Consider the following 14,365-nt stretch of genomic DNA (forward strand, 5'->3'; position numbering starts at 1 on the left):
CCTTAGGATAGGTAACAGGCTGAGGCTCCTCAACTTTCTTCTGGAACAGGGTCAACACGCTATTTTTAAATTCATTGTCATTTGTAGGTATCAATGATAATCAAATTAAGAAATGGATTACTTTGAGGGATGATGAAACCCATGGTTAATTACTCCAGGTACTACTCAGGCAGTCATACCAACTAATATAGATTTATTTATTATATTCCAAAATACTTCTCAGTTCCAGGGGGCCAAGGGGAAACTGACTATTTGCTTTCACACTCCCATTAGCTAAAACTATGTGCACAAAGTAGATGCTCAATTTGTTGCTGAATTTCTCCTCTAAGGTCATGTAAAGTTGAGGACATTTTACAGATTGGTTCTGTTTTGTTCATAGTTTGTGGGTTGTCACATTTTTGTTTTGTTTTATTTATAGATTGCTTTCACAACAAAAATTTACCATCCAAACATAAACAGTAATGGAAGTATTTGTCTCGATATCCTGAGGTCTCAATGGTCACCAGCTCTGACTGTATCAAAAGGTAATTTTATTTATCAGATTTATAACTATTGACAACAGTGAGACAAGAAAAATATAGCAGAACTATCTAAGGACTAAAGTTTTAAAAAAAATACAATTTACTCTTTTCTCCTGCTTTGATTTTGCTTTGCTTTCATAGCTCTTCTACTACTCTTTTGCTTTTGTCAGTGTGATGTGGTTAATGGTCAAATCTTAATAATAAAATGAGACAAATTTAAATATGTTAGAACTAGAAATTTGGTTGAGCCTACTGACATTTTACCCCTTTACTTTGGGCTTTAAAGAGAGAGACAGAGTGAAAATCAGATTTTAAGATCAGTGGTGCCATTTATTAAATAGTATTGTTAATGTAATGAGTAAAGCTTTACATCTCTTACTTCATCTAAGAAGACATATTTCACACTTTAGAATAATGCAGTATATTTATTAGGATGTTAGTCTAAACTTTTAATAACCAATAGCATTATTTATGACTGATAACATAATCCATGTGGATTTTCAGCTTTAACAGATACATACTTTTTTCTTGCTCAATTTTCAGGTGTGTATGTAGACCTTCTAGTACCTAGCCAATAGTTTCTGCTGTGCTAGCGCTCTTAATTCATGTCTTGTTTCTCCAGCAGAAGAGAACCCAACCATCAGAAAATACTGTTTTGAGTTAGAAGCTTCTGTCCCTGAAGTAATTTGGTAGTTTTCCCTTTTTATAAAATTTAAGAAAATTATTTCTCTTGAAGGATTCAGGGGAGGAATGAATCTGTGCTCTTTTAAAAAAATCTTTTTAATAAATGCTACCTGCATGTTTAACTTGTTTTTAAAAGTGATTAGGTTTATAGTAAGCAGGGTCCACAGCAATAATATTTCAGATATTAGGTAAGTAGTAGCCCTTCACGTCAGCTAGTTATTATGAATGGCAGTTCATAATGGCAGACCTAAAATGTTTGTATAAAATGTTCATGTTGATTCTAGTGTCTCTTTAAAAATCACATAGTATAACTGTTATGTACTAGATGCAAGAAAGTTTTTGTGTCACAGGATTATTCGAATTAATATACTCTTTCCTGGAATGGAAATGGAAATATAATTGATTTGGTGTAAGTGGTGAAGTGCTTACACATACAAAAGAAATGGCCGACTGCCAGATATTGAGCACTAATTTTCTAACATCGGTAGCTTTTTATAAATATTAATTAGTTTTCTTGGCTTCTGGAAACTGCCCTTGAAGAAGAATTTCAAGTAGCCTCACTGTCCTCATATGTCAAATGAGGATTATAAGAGTATTACCATGTAAGGTCACTATGCATCTGGCACATAGAAGACATTCGACTGAATGTTAACTATTATTACCTTTTTCTTTATCTTAAAACATTTGATTTGTGTACATTGTAGTGAAATCAGGGCACATTGCTCTTGGCAGCAGGAGTGGGAAATGAGGAACTTCCCTCTTGCCTTATTTTATAAGGTAGCTTATACTTTGCTTATTTGTACATTTTCTACTTTTTTTTATATTTTAAATGTCTTATTTTGCTTATTTTGCTTTCTATTGTGAGTTTAGTATGGAAACTCTGGAGATGTGAGCCTAGATAATCTACCCTACTAGTTTAATATAAAAGGCTTAAAATTTCAGTAGGCAGATGGAAGATAAAGAAGATGAATAAAATACTAATTTTTTTCATTAGCCCTTAGCAGCTCCCTTTCTGTATTATTTAAGAAATTAACACTGCTTTATAAATTTGCTTGTGGATTTGTAAGAGTAGGAAAAGATAAAGGAACGTAGTAGAACATCTTGAAATGTTCTTCCAAAGATTCCTCGTACACCCTCAGAAGTTCTGGCATGCAATCATAACAGACAAATCAGGAACCAGAGTCCTTGTTCCTTCCTTTTTCAGATACTTACATTGTTTTAAAGAATGTAGCTATTTGAATTAGTATTTTGATGTGGGAAGAAACAACTGCTTTTATAATTTTCACTTTTATTTTAAAACATACAAGTTATGTATTGATAATTGTTCACATTATTTTTAAATGAGTGTGATACAAATAATGTACATGGAATAAAAGATTCATTGAAAAAAACCTGACAAATATTTCTTCTTTGTAGGCAAACTAGCACTAAGCCAAAGTAAAAAAAAGTGCATAAACATGAGTCCAAAATGGTTTGGACTGTTAACTGCAATTTGTTTGCTGTACTTTGAATTGATTAAAACATAGATTTTCTGCATTAAAATAAAATAAAAAATGGATGGTTTCCTTATTAAAGTACAAAAGTATCTTTAAAAAATAGCTAGGGATGCCTGGGTGGCTCAGTTGGTTAAGTATCTGCCTTCGGTTCAGATCATGATCCTAGGCAGGGTCCCAAGTTTGAGTCCCTCATTGGGCTCCTTGCTCAGCAGGGAGCCTGCCTCTCCCTCGGCCTGCTGCTCCCCTGCTTGTGTGCTGTTTTCCTCATATCAATAAATAAGATCTTTAAAAAAAATACCTAAAGTTAGGATGCTGTTCTAAAAATGTTTTGATTAGGTACCATATTTGGTATATGTATGTGTTACCTAAAATTATTTTTATAGAGAACTCTTCAGATTAAATGTTTAGTTACTTTATAAATGCACATTTTTTTAAATAAGTAGAAATTCAAATAAAATTTAAAACTTCAAAAGTTATAGTGATTTTGTATTATATACATTGTATGCTAATTTTATACTTTCTAATTAAAAATTAGAAATATTTGCTTCTAAGCAAAGTTAGTCTAAAAAGTAATTTAACATGCTCATTTGATTTTGTTTTCTTTATAAGTTCATTGTCTATATTCAGTAAAAGCGTTTTCATATGTGTAATTATTATAAAGCAGAAAGATCATTATCTGATGTGATGTTCTTTTTTCAATCTAGTTTTATTGTCCATATGTTCTCTACTTTGTGATCCTAATCCAGATGACCCCTTAGTACCAGATATTGCACAAATCTATAAATCAGACAAAGAAAAGTAAGTGTTTACTTATATTAGTTTCTGCCTGAGTGTATTTCTATGTGGTCTGCCAAAACACAAGTATTATCAATATATTTAAGTACATTTAATTGTGTTAATTGTACTGTTTGCCTATCTTTATTAGTCTTTTTACAAACTTGTACTAAGTTTGCCTATCTTTATTAGTCTTTTTACAAGAGATATTATTCCTTCCCATACAGTGTTTAGTCCTTTACTATTTAATAGTAACATGTTCTGCATTTGTGTAATATGTCTGTTTTTTGACAAGAGAGAACCATATGTATAGTTCTGGGTAGTAAATTTAAAATTAAAGAATTTGATAGTTGGAAGGGCTTGAATATTTTTCTCCCAGGAAGAGAAGTTATCCCTAAACCCCCTCCAAACTGACCCAATTTTCAATCTGTTTCATCTTGCTGGAACCATTGATTCATTTGCATTTTATAGGTGATGCCCATTCAGGGTTGGCTTTTATAGACTTTGTTAGAAATTGATTTCTTATTTTGTTGTTTATAATTTAGGCATGTTTCTGTATTGGTTGTAGAGAAATCCATCAGTTAAAAAATCACTTGTTGTTTTCTATTTTATTTAATATATGAGCCTAAGTCACATTGACTCAATAATTGACGTATGAATTATTACTGCAATTAAGTGTAAAAAGGTAGAGTGTACAGTTTTATATAAATAGTTCTTCTAAAAGATTCATTTTATCTGTTTTTATGATATCCCTTTTGTATACCTACAGATACAACAGACATGCAAGAGAATGGACTCAGAAATATGCAATGTAAAGTCAAAAAAATTTTCATATATACCAGAGTACTGTAAAATCTAGGTTTTTTTCAACATTAGCAGTAAATTGAGCACTGTTTACTGTTTCATTGTATCATGAAATCCTTTGATTTTTACCCATTTTACATGTATTTCTGAAGCAAGACAAAACAAACTTCCAAAAATACCCTTCAGACTGTGATGAGAGCATTTGTCATTTTGTATGCATTGAGAAAGACATTTATTATGGTTTTTAAGATACTTGGACATCTGCATCTTCAGCTTACAAGATCTGCAACGCATCTGAAAAGCAACCAAATTATTTTTTGCTGAAACTAAATGTTTTTACATGAGAAATGCTGTATGTGTTGTCTAAGATGTCATCAGTTTTATAAATCTGTATTCAGATTCATTCTTTGTTAGCTCACTTTATAATTTGTATTTTTTTACTGTATAGACTAAATATATTCTATTTACATGTATGTCAACTCATTACCTTTTTCCTGTGAACAGTATTGAAAAAACCCAACAGCTGGTAATTAAATGAATTAACTGTCTGTCTCCCTTGTCTTAGGGTAATCGGTAGATTGATTACAGATTTCTTAAACCTGAAAGGATCTTTACACTGTAATTCTCAGTATTCTGATTATGGAGAAACACTTGTTTTGATTTTGTTATACTTGACTTAACTTTATTGCAATGTGAATTAATTGCACTGCTAAGTAGGAAGATGTGTAACTTTTATTTGTTGCTACTCACATTTGAGTTTTTCTTCTGTATAGGCAATGTTATATTGACACCTTTTACAGATATTAATGTAGCTTTTTCCATATAAATAAAATGCTTTTTCTACTATTTGTCTTGATTACTTAAAGAAATAAATTATCTATAAGTAAGGATCAAAACTATAAAATTTTGCATGCAAATTAATTCCAAATTGTGCAAATGAGGTCTATTGTATTTGAAATTTTATTGCTTTAGGTTTGTATTTGTTTACCATATTATTAGTCTAGAGGATGGAACACGTTGGACCCTTGTTATAGAAGACAATTTAGAATAAGTTGGGGTTTGTCTTGGATCACATTTTAAGTGAATCATTTACTAAGGTACTGTGATGACTATAAGGCAGTGTCACCCACACTGGAGAAAGTATTGACCTGAAAAATAGTTTAATTATTAAAATGCCCCCTAGGTAGAATGGACATTGTAATTTCTTAACATTTTAAAATCTAGAATTTTTAAAATAGTAGTTTAGTGCCATCACAGTTTGAAAGAAGACATCCATTTTTTACTATAGATGTTATAAAGAAAATTCTAAAATGATGCTTTCTTCTGTTTTTATAAATTTCCAGTTAAAAGTGGCTTAAATAAGCAGGTTATCTTTGCAGACTTTAAAGAAAGCTAGAAAGTTCTAATGTTCTGACTTGGAAAAAAATACATTTCTAATTATTTAGCATGCTTACCAAACTTTGAGTGAGTGTTATTTTTAAGAAGAGTTGTAGCTCTTTGGATTATTGCAGTAGCTGTCTAAGTGTGTAAAAATCTGTGATGGATGTAGTCATTAGTAAAGCATTTAAATCACTTAAGTATTTTACCATGGATCATTATTATTAAAGCACAAAATAATAATCCATTGTTAGAATATGTGTTTTTATAAATGAGTGTAAAAATATTTAAGTGAATTGTGAAATGGATGTTTAAGAAAATATAGGTTTAAAAAGTAACTATATTAAGTAATGTCTTGAAACAAACATATCATGAAAAACACTGCTTTACTAGGTATATGATTATAAGCTACATTCACCCAGAATTTGAACACTCAAGTTCATTAGATTTAAATATTTAGTATATTTTGATAGTAAAGGATTTTGTTTCTTGAATATCTTTCACTTTTTTTAAAACTTTGATTTGTGTGACATTTATTTTTGGAAGTGTCTTTTTTTTCCTTTATTAAAAGTTTTGAAACTCACCTAATTCTTGTTTGCCTTTGCTTACACCTGAATTGTGTGACCAGACTCCAGAGGAGTGAGCACAAGTTCTCATATTAAATAAAAACCTTAAGAATTCTGTGGTGACATAATGATGGGCCAAGTCACCATTTTAGCTCTGTCATTTTTGCTTAATTCTGAGAAGGATATGTCACTTACCTTTTACAACTGCAAGTCCGAAGTCAAGGGCCTTCCTCTATAAAGTAACCATTGATTTAGGGATCCTTAGAATGAGAAAAACAGGTAGTCCTTTGGAGTTTTGGATAGTATCTCTTGAAGTCTTGGGTATTTCAAGACAGTTAAAAACGATATTCAAGTTGAATTCTGGGCACTTGTAAATGTCACATACAGTAAGTCAGAGATACAAGTTGTAAGGGCAGCCTTACCCTCATCTCCCATATTTGTGTATGATTCCTGAAGTACAGACTTTCTACTTGCCTATGTAAAGCATTTATAATTATTCATTTTTGATTTAAGTTGTCCCTCTCATCCCCTTATCCTTAAACTGTTTAGGGAAAATTTAAAATTTACTTTGTGTATCAACTACCTATCAGTTGCAAAGGATCATAAGGTATCACATGAGAAATACAGAGCACAAGGGCAAACTAGGACTTAATATTCAAAAGCGTAACTTTTCAAAAAAATTTTGATAAAAATACCACATGTAGTTTTTCATTTCTTTTATTTATTCCATAATCAGTTTGTACACAATTCAGCCATTGATGTTTTGCAGGATCTTGCTTTCACAGTTCTATATTTTGGGGGAATTAATTTTCCTCTCAGATTAAAAGAGATTCTTGGTTATGAAACTATTAATATCATGTTTGTTTGTTGGTAGTCAATTTGAACTGGACTCAAAGTTTTGAGTTCTGCTGTAGAATCATCAGTCCTGTTACGAGGACCAGCCATGGAAAATGTGATCAAAACTTGAGCCAAGGCCATATAAATAGAGCTTCAGTGTATTCAAATTGTTGGATTTGGTCTGTGAAAATACTACATTACTGTTTATCTTTTTAGTTTAAATCTTTTAAGTGATTGTATTCAATAAAATAATAACAAACCTGAACTTCAGAAGTTCAGTTTTATTACTCTTCAACTGTAAACTAGGACTTTTCAATTTTATTCCCTTTAAACAGGGGCTTAAATGCAATTCATTAGCCCTAAGGTATAATGCACATCATTTGTGGAGGTTCTCATTTTTTAAATATGCTTCTCTTACTGTTCTACAGATAAGAAAAGATTCATCTAATTTCACTTGTAAAAATTGCTATGTGTGGATAGTTAGTCATTCCTACTTTTTTTTTTTTTTTCCTATACTGAATGATGTCGGTAAACTCTTCTTAAACAATTGGCATGCTTTCACCAGTAGTTTTTTCAGTAATAGTGCCAATTAAAAATTTGTAGACAGCTGGTATTTTTTGGTTGTAGAAATAATCTGTAATGTAAAAGTATGTTCATGACAACTTAATAGCATTACATCTCTTATTTGTATTATATTGCATTGTCCTGTTATATACAAGAAGGTGGTTTTAAATTGTTCATAAATTGAATGAATAGAAGGAGTGAATATTCATCTAAAATATTAGCATTTGGAAGGATTTTTGTATAATAAGATATAGTTCTTTAAAAGCTTACTTTAGCACTCTTTTGCTTTCTACTGTAGAAGAAGGGATGCATCTTTCTTACCTCAGGAGGACATAAGTTGCTTTTATTATGTTGACAAATATGTAAGATCTGAGCTATGCTTTCCCCATATAATTTGTTTCTGTGAAGATCTCTTTACTTCCAAAGATCACTCTGAAATAGAGTATTGTAAACTCTTAATGGGGTACGGTTGTGACACCACTTGTGTTGACTCTTAACCTACTAATTTTTTTATTTTTTTTATTTTTTGTTGTGTTATGTTAGTCGCCATTGAGGACATCATTAGTTTTGATGTAGTGTTCCAAGATTCATTGTTTACGTATAACACCCAGTGCTCCATGCAATCCATGCCCTCCTTAATACCCATCACTGGGCTCACCTATCCCCTCCTCCCCGTCCCCTCTAAAACCCTCAGTTTATTTCTCGAATCCACAGTCTCTCATGGTTCATCTTCCTCTCTGATTCTCCTCTTCCCTTTTCCCTTCCTTCTCCTAATGTCCTCCATGCTATTCCTTATGTTCCATAAGTAAGTGAAACCATATGATAATTGACTCTCTGCTTGACTTTTTCACTCAGCGTGATCTTGAGTCTCGTCCACGATGATGCAGAAGTTGGGTATTCATCCTTTCTGATGACTGAGTAATATTCTATTGTATACATGGACCACATCTTTCTCCATTTGTCTGTTAAAGGGCATCTCTTCTCTTTCCACAGTTTGGCTATTGTAGACATTGCTGCTACCAACTTTGGGACTCATATGGCCCTTCTTTTCACTACATCTGTATCTTTGGGTTAAATACCCAGTAGTGCAATTGCCAGGTCATAACATAGCTCTAGTTTTTGAGGAACCTCAACACTCTTCTAAAGTGGCTGCACCAACTTGCATCCTATCAACACTGTAAGAGCATTTCCCTTTCCTCACATACTCTCTGACATTTGTTTCTTGCCTTGTTTTTTGCCATTGTAACTGGTATAAGGTGCTATCTCATTGTGATTTTGATTTGAATTTCCCTCATGGCTAATGATGATAAACATTTTTTCATGTGTCTGTTAGTCATTTGTATGTCTTCATTGGAGAAGTGTCTGTTCATGTCTTCTGCTCATGTTTTGACTTAATTATTTGTTTTTTGGGTGTTGAGTTTGAGAAGTTCTTTATAGATCTTGGCTATCAGCCCTTTTTCTGTAGTGTCATTTGCGAATATCTTCTCCCATTCCGTGGGTTGCCTCTTTGTTTTGTTGACTGTTTCCTTTGCTGTGCAGAAGCTTTTGATCTTGATGAAGTCCCAAAAGTTCGTTTTCGCTTTTGTTTCCATTACCTTTGGAGATGTGTCTTGAAAAAAGTTGCTGTGGCTGAGGTTACTGCCTATGTTCTCCTCAAGGATTTTGATGGATTCATGTCTCACATTGAGGTCTTTCATCCATTTAGAGTTTATCTTTGTGTACTGTATAAGAGAATGGTTGAGTTTCATTCTTCTGTATGTAGCTGTCCAGTTTTCATAGCACAATTTATTGAAGAGAATTTTGTCCCTTGGATAATTTTCCCTGCTTTGTTGAAGATTATTTGACCATAGCATTGAGGGTCCATATATGGGTTCTCTGCTCTGTTCCACTGGTCTATGGTGTCTGTTTCTGTGTCAATAACATGCTGTTGTGGTGATCACAGCTCTGTAATAAACCTTGAAATCAGGCAACCTGATGCCCCCAGTTTTGTTGTTCTTTTTCAACATTTCCTTGGTGATTCAGGGTCTTTTCTGATTCCATGCAAATTTTAGGATTGTTTGTTCCAGCACTTTGAAAAATGCCAATGGCATTTTGATTGGTATGGTGTTGAAAGTATAGATTGCTCTGGGCAGCATAGACATTTTAACAATATTTATTCTTCTGACCCATGAGCATGGAATGTTTTTTCTATTTTTTTGTGTCTTCTTCAATTTCCTTCATAAGTGTTCTGTAGTTCCTAGAGTATAGATCCTTTACCTCTTTGGTTAGGTTTATTTCAAGGTATCTTATAGTTTTTCGTGCTATTGTAAAGGGAATTGATTCTCTAATTTCTCATTCTGCAGTTTCATTGTTAGTGTATAAGAAAGCCGCTAATTTCTGTGCATTGATTTTTGTCTCCTTCCACATTACTGAATTGTCATATGAGTTCTAGTTATTTGGGGCTAGAATCTTTTGGGTTTTCCACATTAAGTATCATGTCATCTGCAAAGAGAGAATTGGAAAAAATTCTTTTTTGCCAATTCGAATACCTTTTATTTTGTTGTTGTTGTTGTTGTCTGATTTGCTGTTGCTAGGACTTCTAGTACTATGTTGAACAATAGTGGTGAGAGTGGGCATCCTTGTCATGTTCCTGATCTTAAAGGAAAGGCTGTCAGCTTTTCCCCATTGAGAATGATATTCATTATGAGTTTTCATGGATGGATATTATGGAATTGAGGATTGTTCCCTCTATCCCTATAATCTGAAGTTTTAATCAAGAAAGGATCTTGTATTTTATCAAAGGCTTTTTCTGCTTCAATTGAGAGGACCATGTGGTTCTCTCTTCTCTTACTAAAAGAACAATCACATTGATTGATTTGCAGATGTTGAACCACCCTGCATCCCAGGGATAAATGCCACCTTGTCAAGGTGGTAATCTTTTTAATGTACTGTTGGATCCTGTTGGCTAGGATCTTGTTGAGAGTCATGGCATTCATATTCATCAGAGATATTGGTCTGAAATTCTCCTTTTTGATGTTGTCTTTGCCTGGTTTGGGGATCAGGGTAATTCTGGTCTCATAGAAAGAGTCTGGAAGTTTTCCTTCTGTTTCTATTTTTTGAAACTGTTTCAGAAGAGTAGATATTATTTCTTTGAATGTTTGGTTGAATTCCCCAGAGAATCCATCAGGTCCTGGACTCTTGTTTTTTGGGAGATTTTTGATCACTGCTTCAATCTCATTAGTTACTGGTCTATTCAGGTTGTCAATTTCTTCCTATTTCAGTCTTGGAAGTTTATAGGTTTCTAGGAATGCATCCATTTCTTCTAAGCTCCTTAAGTTATTGGCATATAACTTGATAATAATTTCTTTTTTTTTAAGATTTTTTATTTATTTATTTGACAGACAGAGATCACAAGTAGGCAGAGAGGCAGGCAGAGAGAGAGGAGGAAGCAGGCTCCCTACTGAGCAGAGAGCCCGATGCGGGACTCGATCCCGGGACCCCGAGATCATGACCTGAGCCGAAGGCAGCGGCTTAACCCACTGAGCCACCCAGGCGCCCAATATAACTTGATAATAATTTCTGATTATTGTTTCTATTTCCTTGGTGTTAGTTGTGACCTCTCCCCTTCATAATTTTATTCATTTGGGTCCTCTCTCTTTTCTTTTGGATTAGTTTGGCCAGTGGTTTATCAATCTTATTGATTCTTTCAGAAAACCACCTTCTAGTTTCATTGATGTGATCTACTGTATCTCTAGTTTCTATCTCATTGATCTCTGCTCTAATCTTGATTATTTCCCTTCTTGTGCATGGAGTTGGCTTAATTTGTTGTTGATTCTCCAGTTCTTTAAGGTAAAAAGAGAGTTTGTGTATTCAGAATTTTCTTTCTTTCTTTTTTTTTTTTTCAGTAAGGTTTGGATGGCTATGTATTTCCCCTTAGGACTGCCTTTGCTGTATCCCATAGATTTTGGACTGATGTGTTTTCATTCTCATTGTTTTCCATGAATTGCTTAAGTTCTTCTTTGATTTCCTGGTTGAGCCATACATTCTTGAGCAGGATGGTCTTTAGCTTCCAAGTGTTTGAATTTCATTTTTTTTAAATTTTATTTTATGTTTTTTCTGTGTTTTGAGACTCATTGTTTATGCACCACAACCACCGCTCCATGCAATACATGCAATCTTTAATACCCATCATCAGGATCACCCATCCTCCCAACCCCCGCCCCTCCAAAACCTTCAGTTTGCTTCTCAGTGTCCACAGTCTCTCATGCTTCATCTCCCCCTCTGATTTACCCCAATTCATGTTTCCTTTCCTTCTCCTAATGTCCTCTGTGTTATTCCTTATGTTCCACAAGTAAGTGTAACCATATGATAATTGACTTTCTCTGCTTGACTTATTTCACTCAGCATAATCTCCTCCAGTCCCATCCATGCTGATACAAAAGTTGGGTATTCATCCTCTCTGTTGGAGGCATAAATATTACATTGTATATATGTATCATATTTTCTTTATCCATTCATCTGTTGAAGGGCATCTTGCCTCTTTCCACAGTTTGGCAATTGTAGACATTGCCACTAAGAACATTGGGGCACAGATGGCCCTTCTTTTCACTACATCTATACCTTTGGGGTAAATACCCAGTAGTGCAATTATAGGGTCATAGGGTAGCTCAAAAATATGTTCTTATTGGCATCATGTTGCCTTGAGGTCTTTGTTTCTATAGATTGTCTCTGTAAATTTCTGTTCTATATCTCTCTTGGGGTCTTTCTTTTTTTTATAGAACCCCCCCTTAGTATTTCTTGCAGGCGTGAGCTTAGTGGTCACATATTCTTTCAGTTTTTGCCTATCTTGGAAGCTCTTTATCTCTACATCTATTCTAAATGACAGCCTTACTGGATAAAGTATTCTTGGCTGCATGTTCTTTTGTCTTGCTAGTTTCCTGTGGACAAGTCTGACGTTTTTTGATGTTCCTCTCTCTGTACATAAGGAATCTCTTCCCCCTAGCTACCCTTAAGATGTTTTCCCTGGTTTTAAGATTTCTGAGTTTCACTATCACATGCCCTGTGGTCGTTCTTCCCTCCTTGATCTTGGGGTTGTACTCTCTGCATCTAGGACATGAGCACTTGTTTCATTCCCCAGATTAGGGAAATTCTCAACTAGGATTTGTTCAACTATATCTTCTAGTCCTATCTCTTGGCACCCCCCCCAACCAAGGATCCCAATAATTCTGACATTGGAATGTTTCATGGTGTCATTTATTTCACTAATTCTGTTTTCATGGATTCTGAGCTGTTGCTCCAGGCCTTCTCCTGATCCTTCTTTTCTATCATTTTGTCTTCTAGATCACTAATTCAATCTTCAGCCTCATTTACCCTAGCTGTTAGAGTATATAGATTAGATTGGATCTCACTGACAGCATTTTTAAGTTCTGCCAGATCAACTCTCACTTCTACCTTTAGAGAATCTATGTTGACATTAATGGTTTTCTCCATCCTAGCTATTGTCTGCATGTGTTACCCTGAAGTCTTTCTGACATCTTGCTTATATCCATATCCATTAGTTCTTTGGCACAGGTCACAGTCTCTGAATTTTTCCTGTGTTGGGAGTTTCTCCTCCTGATCATTCCGCTGAGAGGTGGTTGAAGGAATGCACAAAGTCTAAACTATTGATCACAACCCGAGCAAGATGCACCTGTTTTATAGGGACCTTAGGGTTGTTGGCCTCTTGTTCTTTCAGCCTATCTTCTGGGGGAATGTCCTGCTGTGCTTTTACTCAGGCAACACTGTTTGGACAGAATTGTCCTTCCACCTATCGGGGGGCAGCATGGGCCCAGTGAAAACTGGTTTGGGGGGGGGGCTTTTGTTCTCTGGTGGCTTTCCCTGGTGGCTTTCTATGTCTCTTTCGAGAGTCAGAGCAGAAGTGATGGTATCCAATCCTGTCTTAGAACAGAGAGATTGCAGTCTGTTTTCCAGAAAGCCCTCCATGCCAGACTGACTTTGTTTTTGTCTGTGCTGCTAAGAACCACAGTTGTGCACCCCACAGAAGCACTCCCAACTCTTGCTTCCAGATTCAGGCACATCTCTGCCTTTCGTGCTTCTAAAACTACCAGCTGCTCCCAGTTCACATGCATGCCCCTGCAGCTCCAGGTTTCAGTCCAGGGGCTGCCTTAAAGCCCTTTCCCCATGGCTACAGTTCTGCAAGTCTGTGCCTGGTCCCCAGAGGGGGACACTTTTGCACTCCTGTGTTTATTTCACCTTCCTGGGGCCAGTGCTTATGGTGGCTTCCTCCCCCTTCTGTTTATCTTCTGATATCTGCTCCAGCATAATTGCTCCCCACTTCATACCTTGAAACAAGCCACTGGAGATATTCTGTTGGTATAGATCCTGATATATCTTCTTACATTTCAGACTGATTTCGTGGATGTTCAGAGTGGTCTGGCAGATATCCAGCTCAATTCAGGGGACCAGTTGAAATAGGGTCCTCTACTCCTCTGCCATCTTTGCCCCCCTCCCTTATTTTTTGTAAGATTTTATTTTCTTTTAGAAAGACAGAGTGTGAACGGGGAGGGGGAGAGGGACAAGGAGAGAACCTCAAGAAGACTGTGCTGAGCATGGAGCCCAATGTGGGGCTTGATCCCATGACCCTGAGATCATGACCTGAGCAGAAACCAAGAGTTGAATGTTCAACTCACTGAGATACCCAGGTGCCCCTGACCCACTCGTTTTAACAGCCCACAACCATCCACATATTCAGTGTATGAAGATG

The 14,365-nt window shown here is 35.1% G+C and overlaps 1 protein-coding gene across 1 annotated transcript in view; it reads left to right on the forward strand.

Moving 5' to 3' along the window:
• UBE2D1 (ubiquitin conjugating enzyme E2 D1) overlaps positions 1 to 5,125 on the forward strand; it is a 38,209-nt gene extending 33,084 nt beyond the window's left edge. Inside the window, exons 5-7 of the mRNA XM_044239533.1 lie at positions 419 to 524; positions 3,406 to 3,499; positions 4,245 to 5,125. Coding sequence (XP_044095468.1) covers positions 419 to 524; positions 3,406 to 3,499; positions 4,245 to 4,290 — 246 coding nt within the window. The 3' untranslated portion in view covers positions 4,291 to 5,125. The remainder of the gene's footprint in view (positions 1 to 418; positions 525 to 3,405; positions 3,500 to 4,244) is intronic.
• The last annotated feature ends 9,240 nt before the right edge of the window (positions 5,126 to 14,365 follow it).

The sequence above is a fragment of the Neovison vison genome, chromosome 2 (genome assembly GCF_020171115.1).
Source record: "Neovison vison isolate M4711 chromosome 2, ASM_NN_V1, whole genome shotgun sequence".
Taxonomy (NCBI): domain Eukaryota; kingdom Metazoa; phylum Chordata; class Mammalia; order Carnivora; family Mustelidae; genus Neogale; species Neogale vison.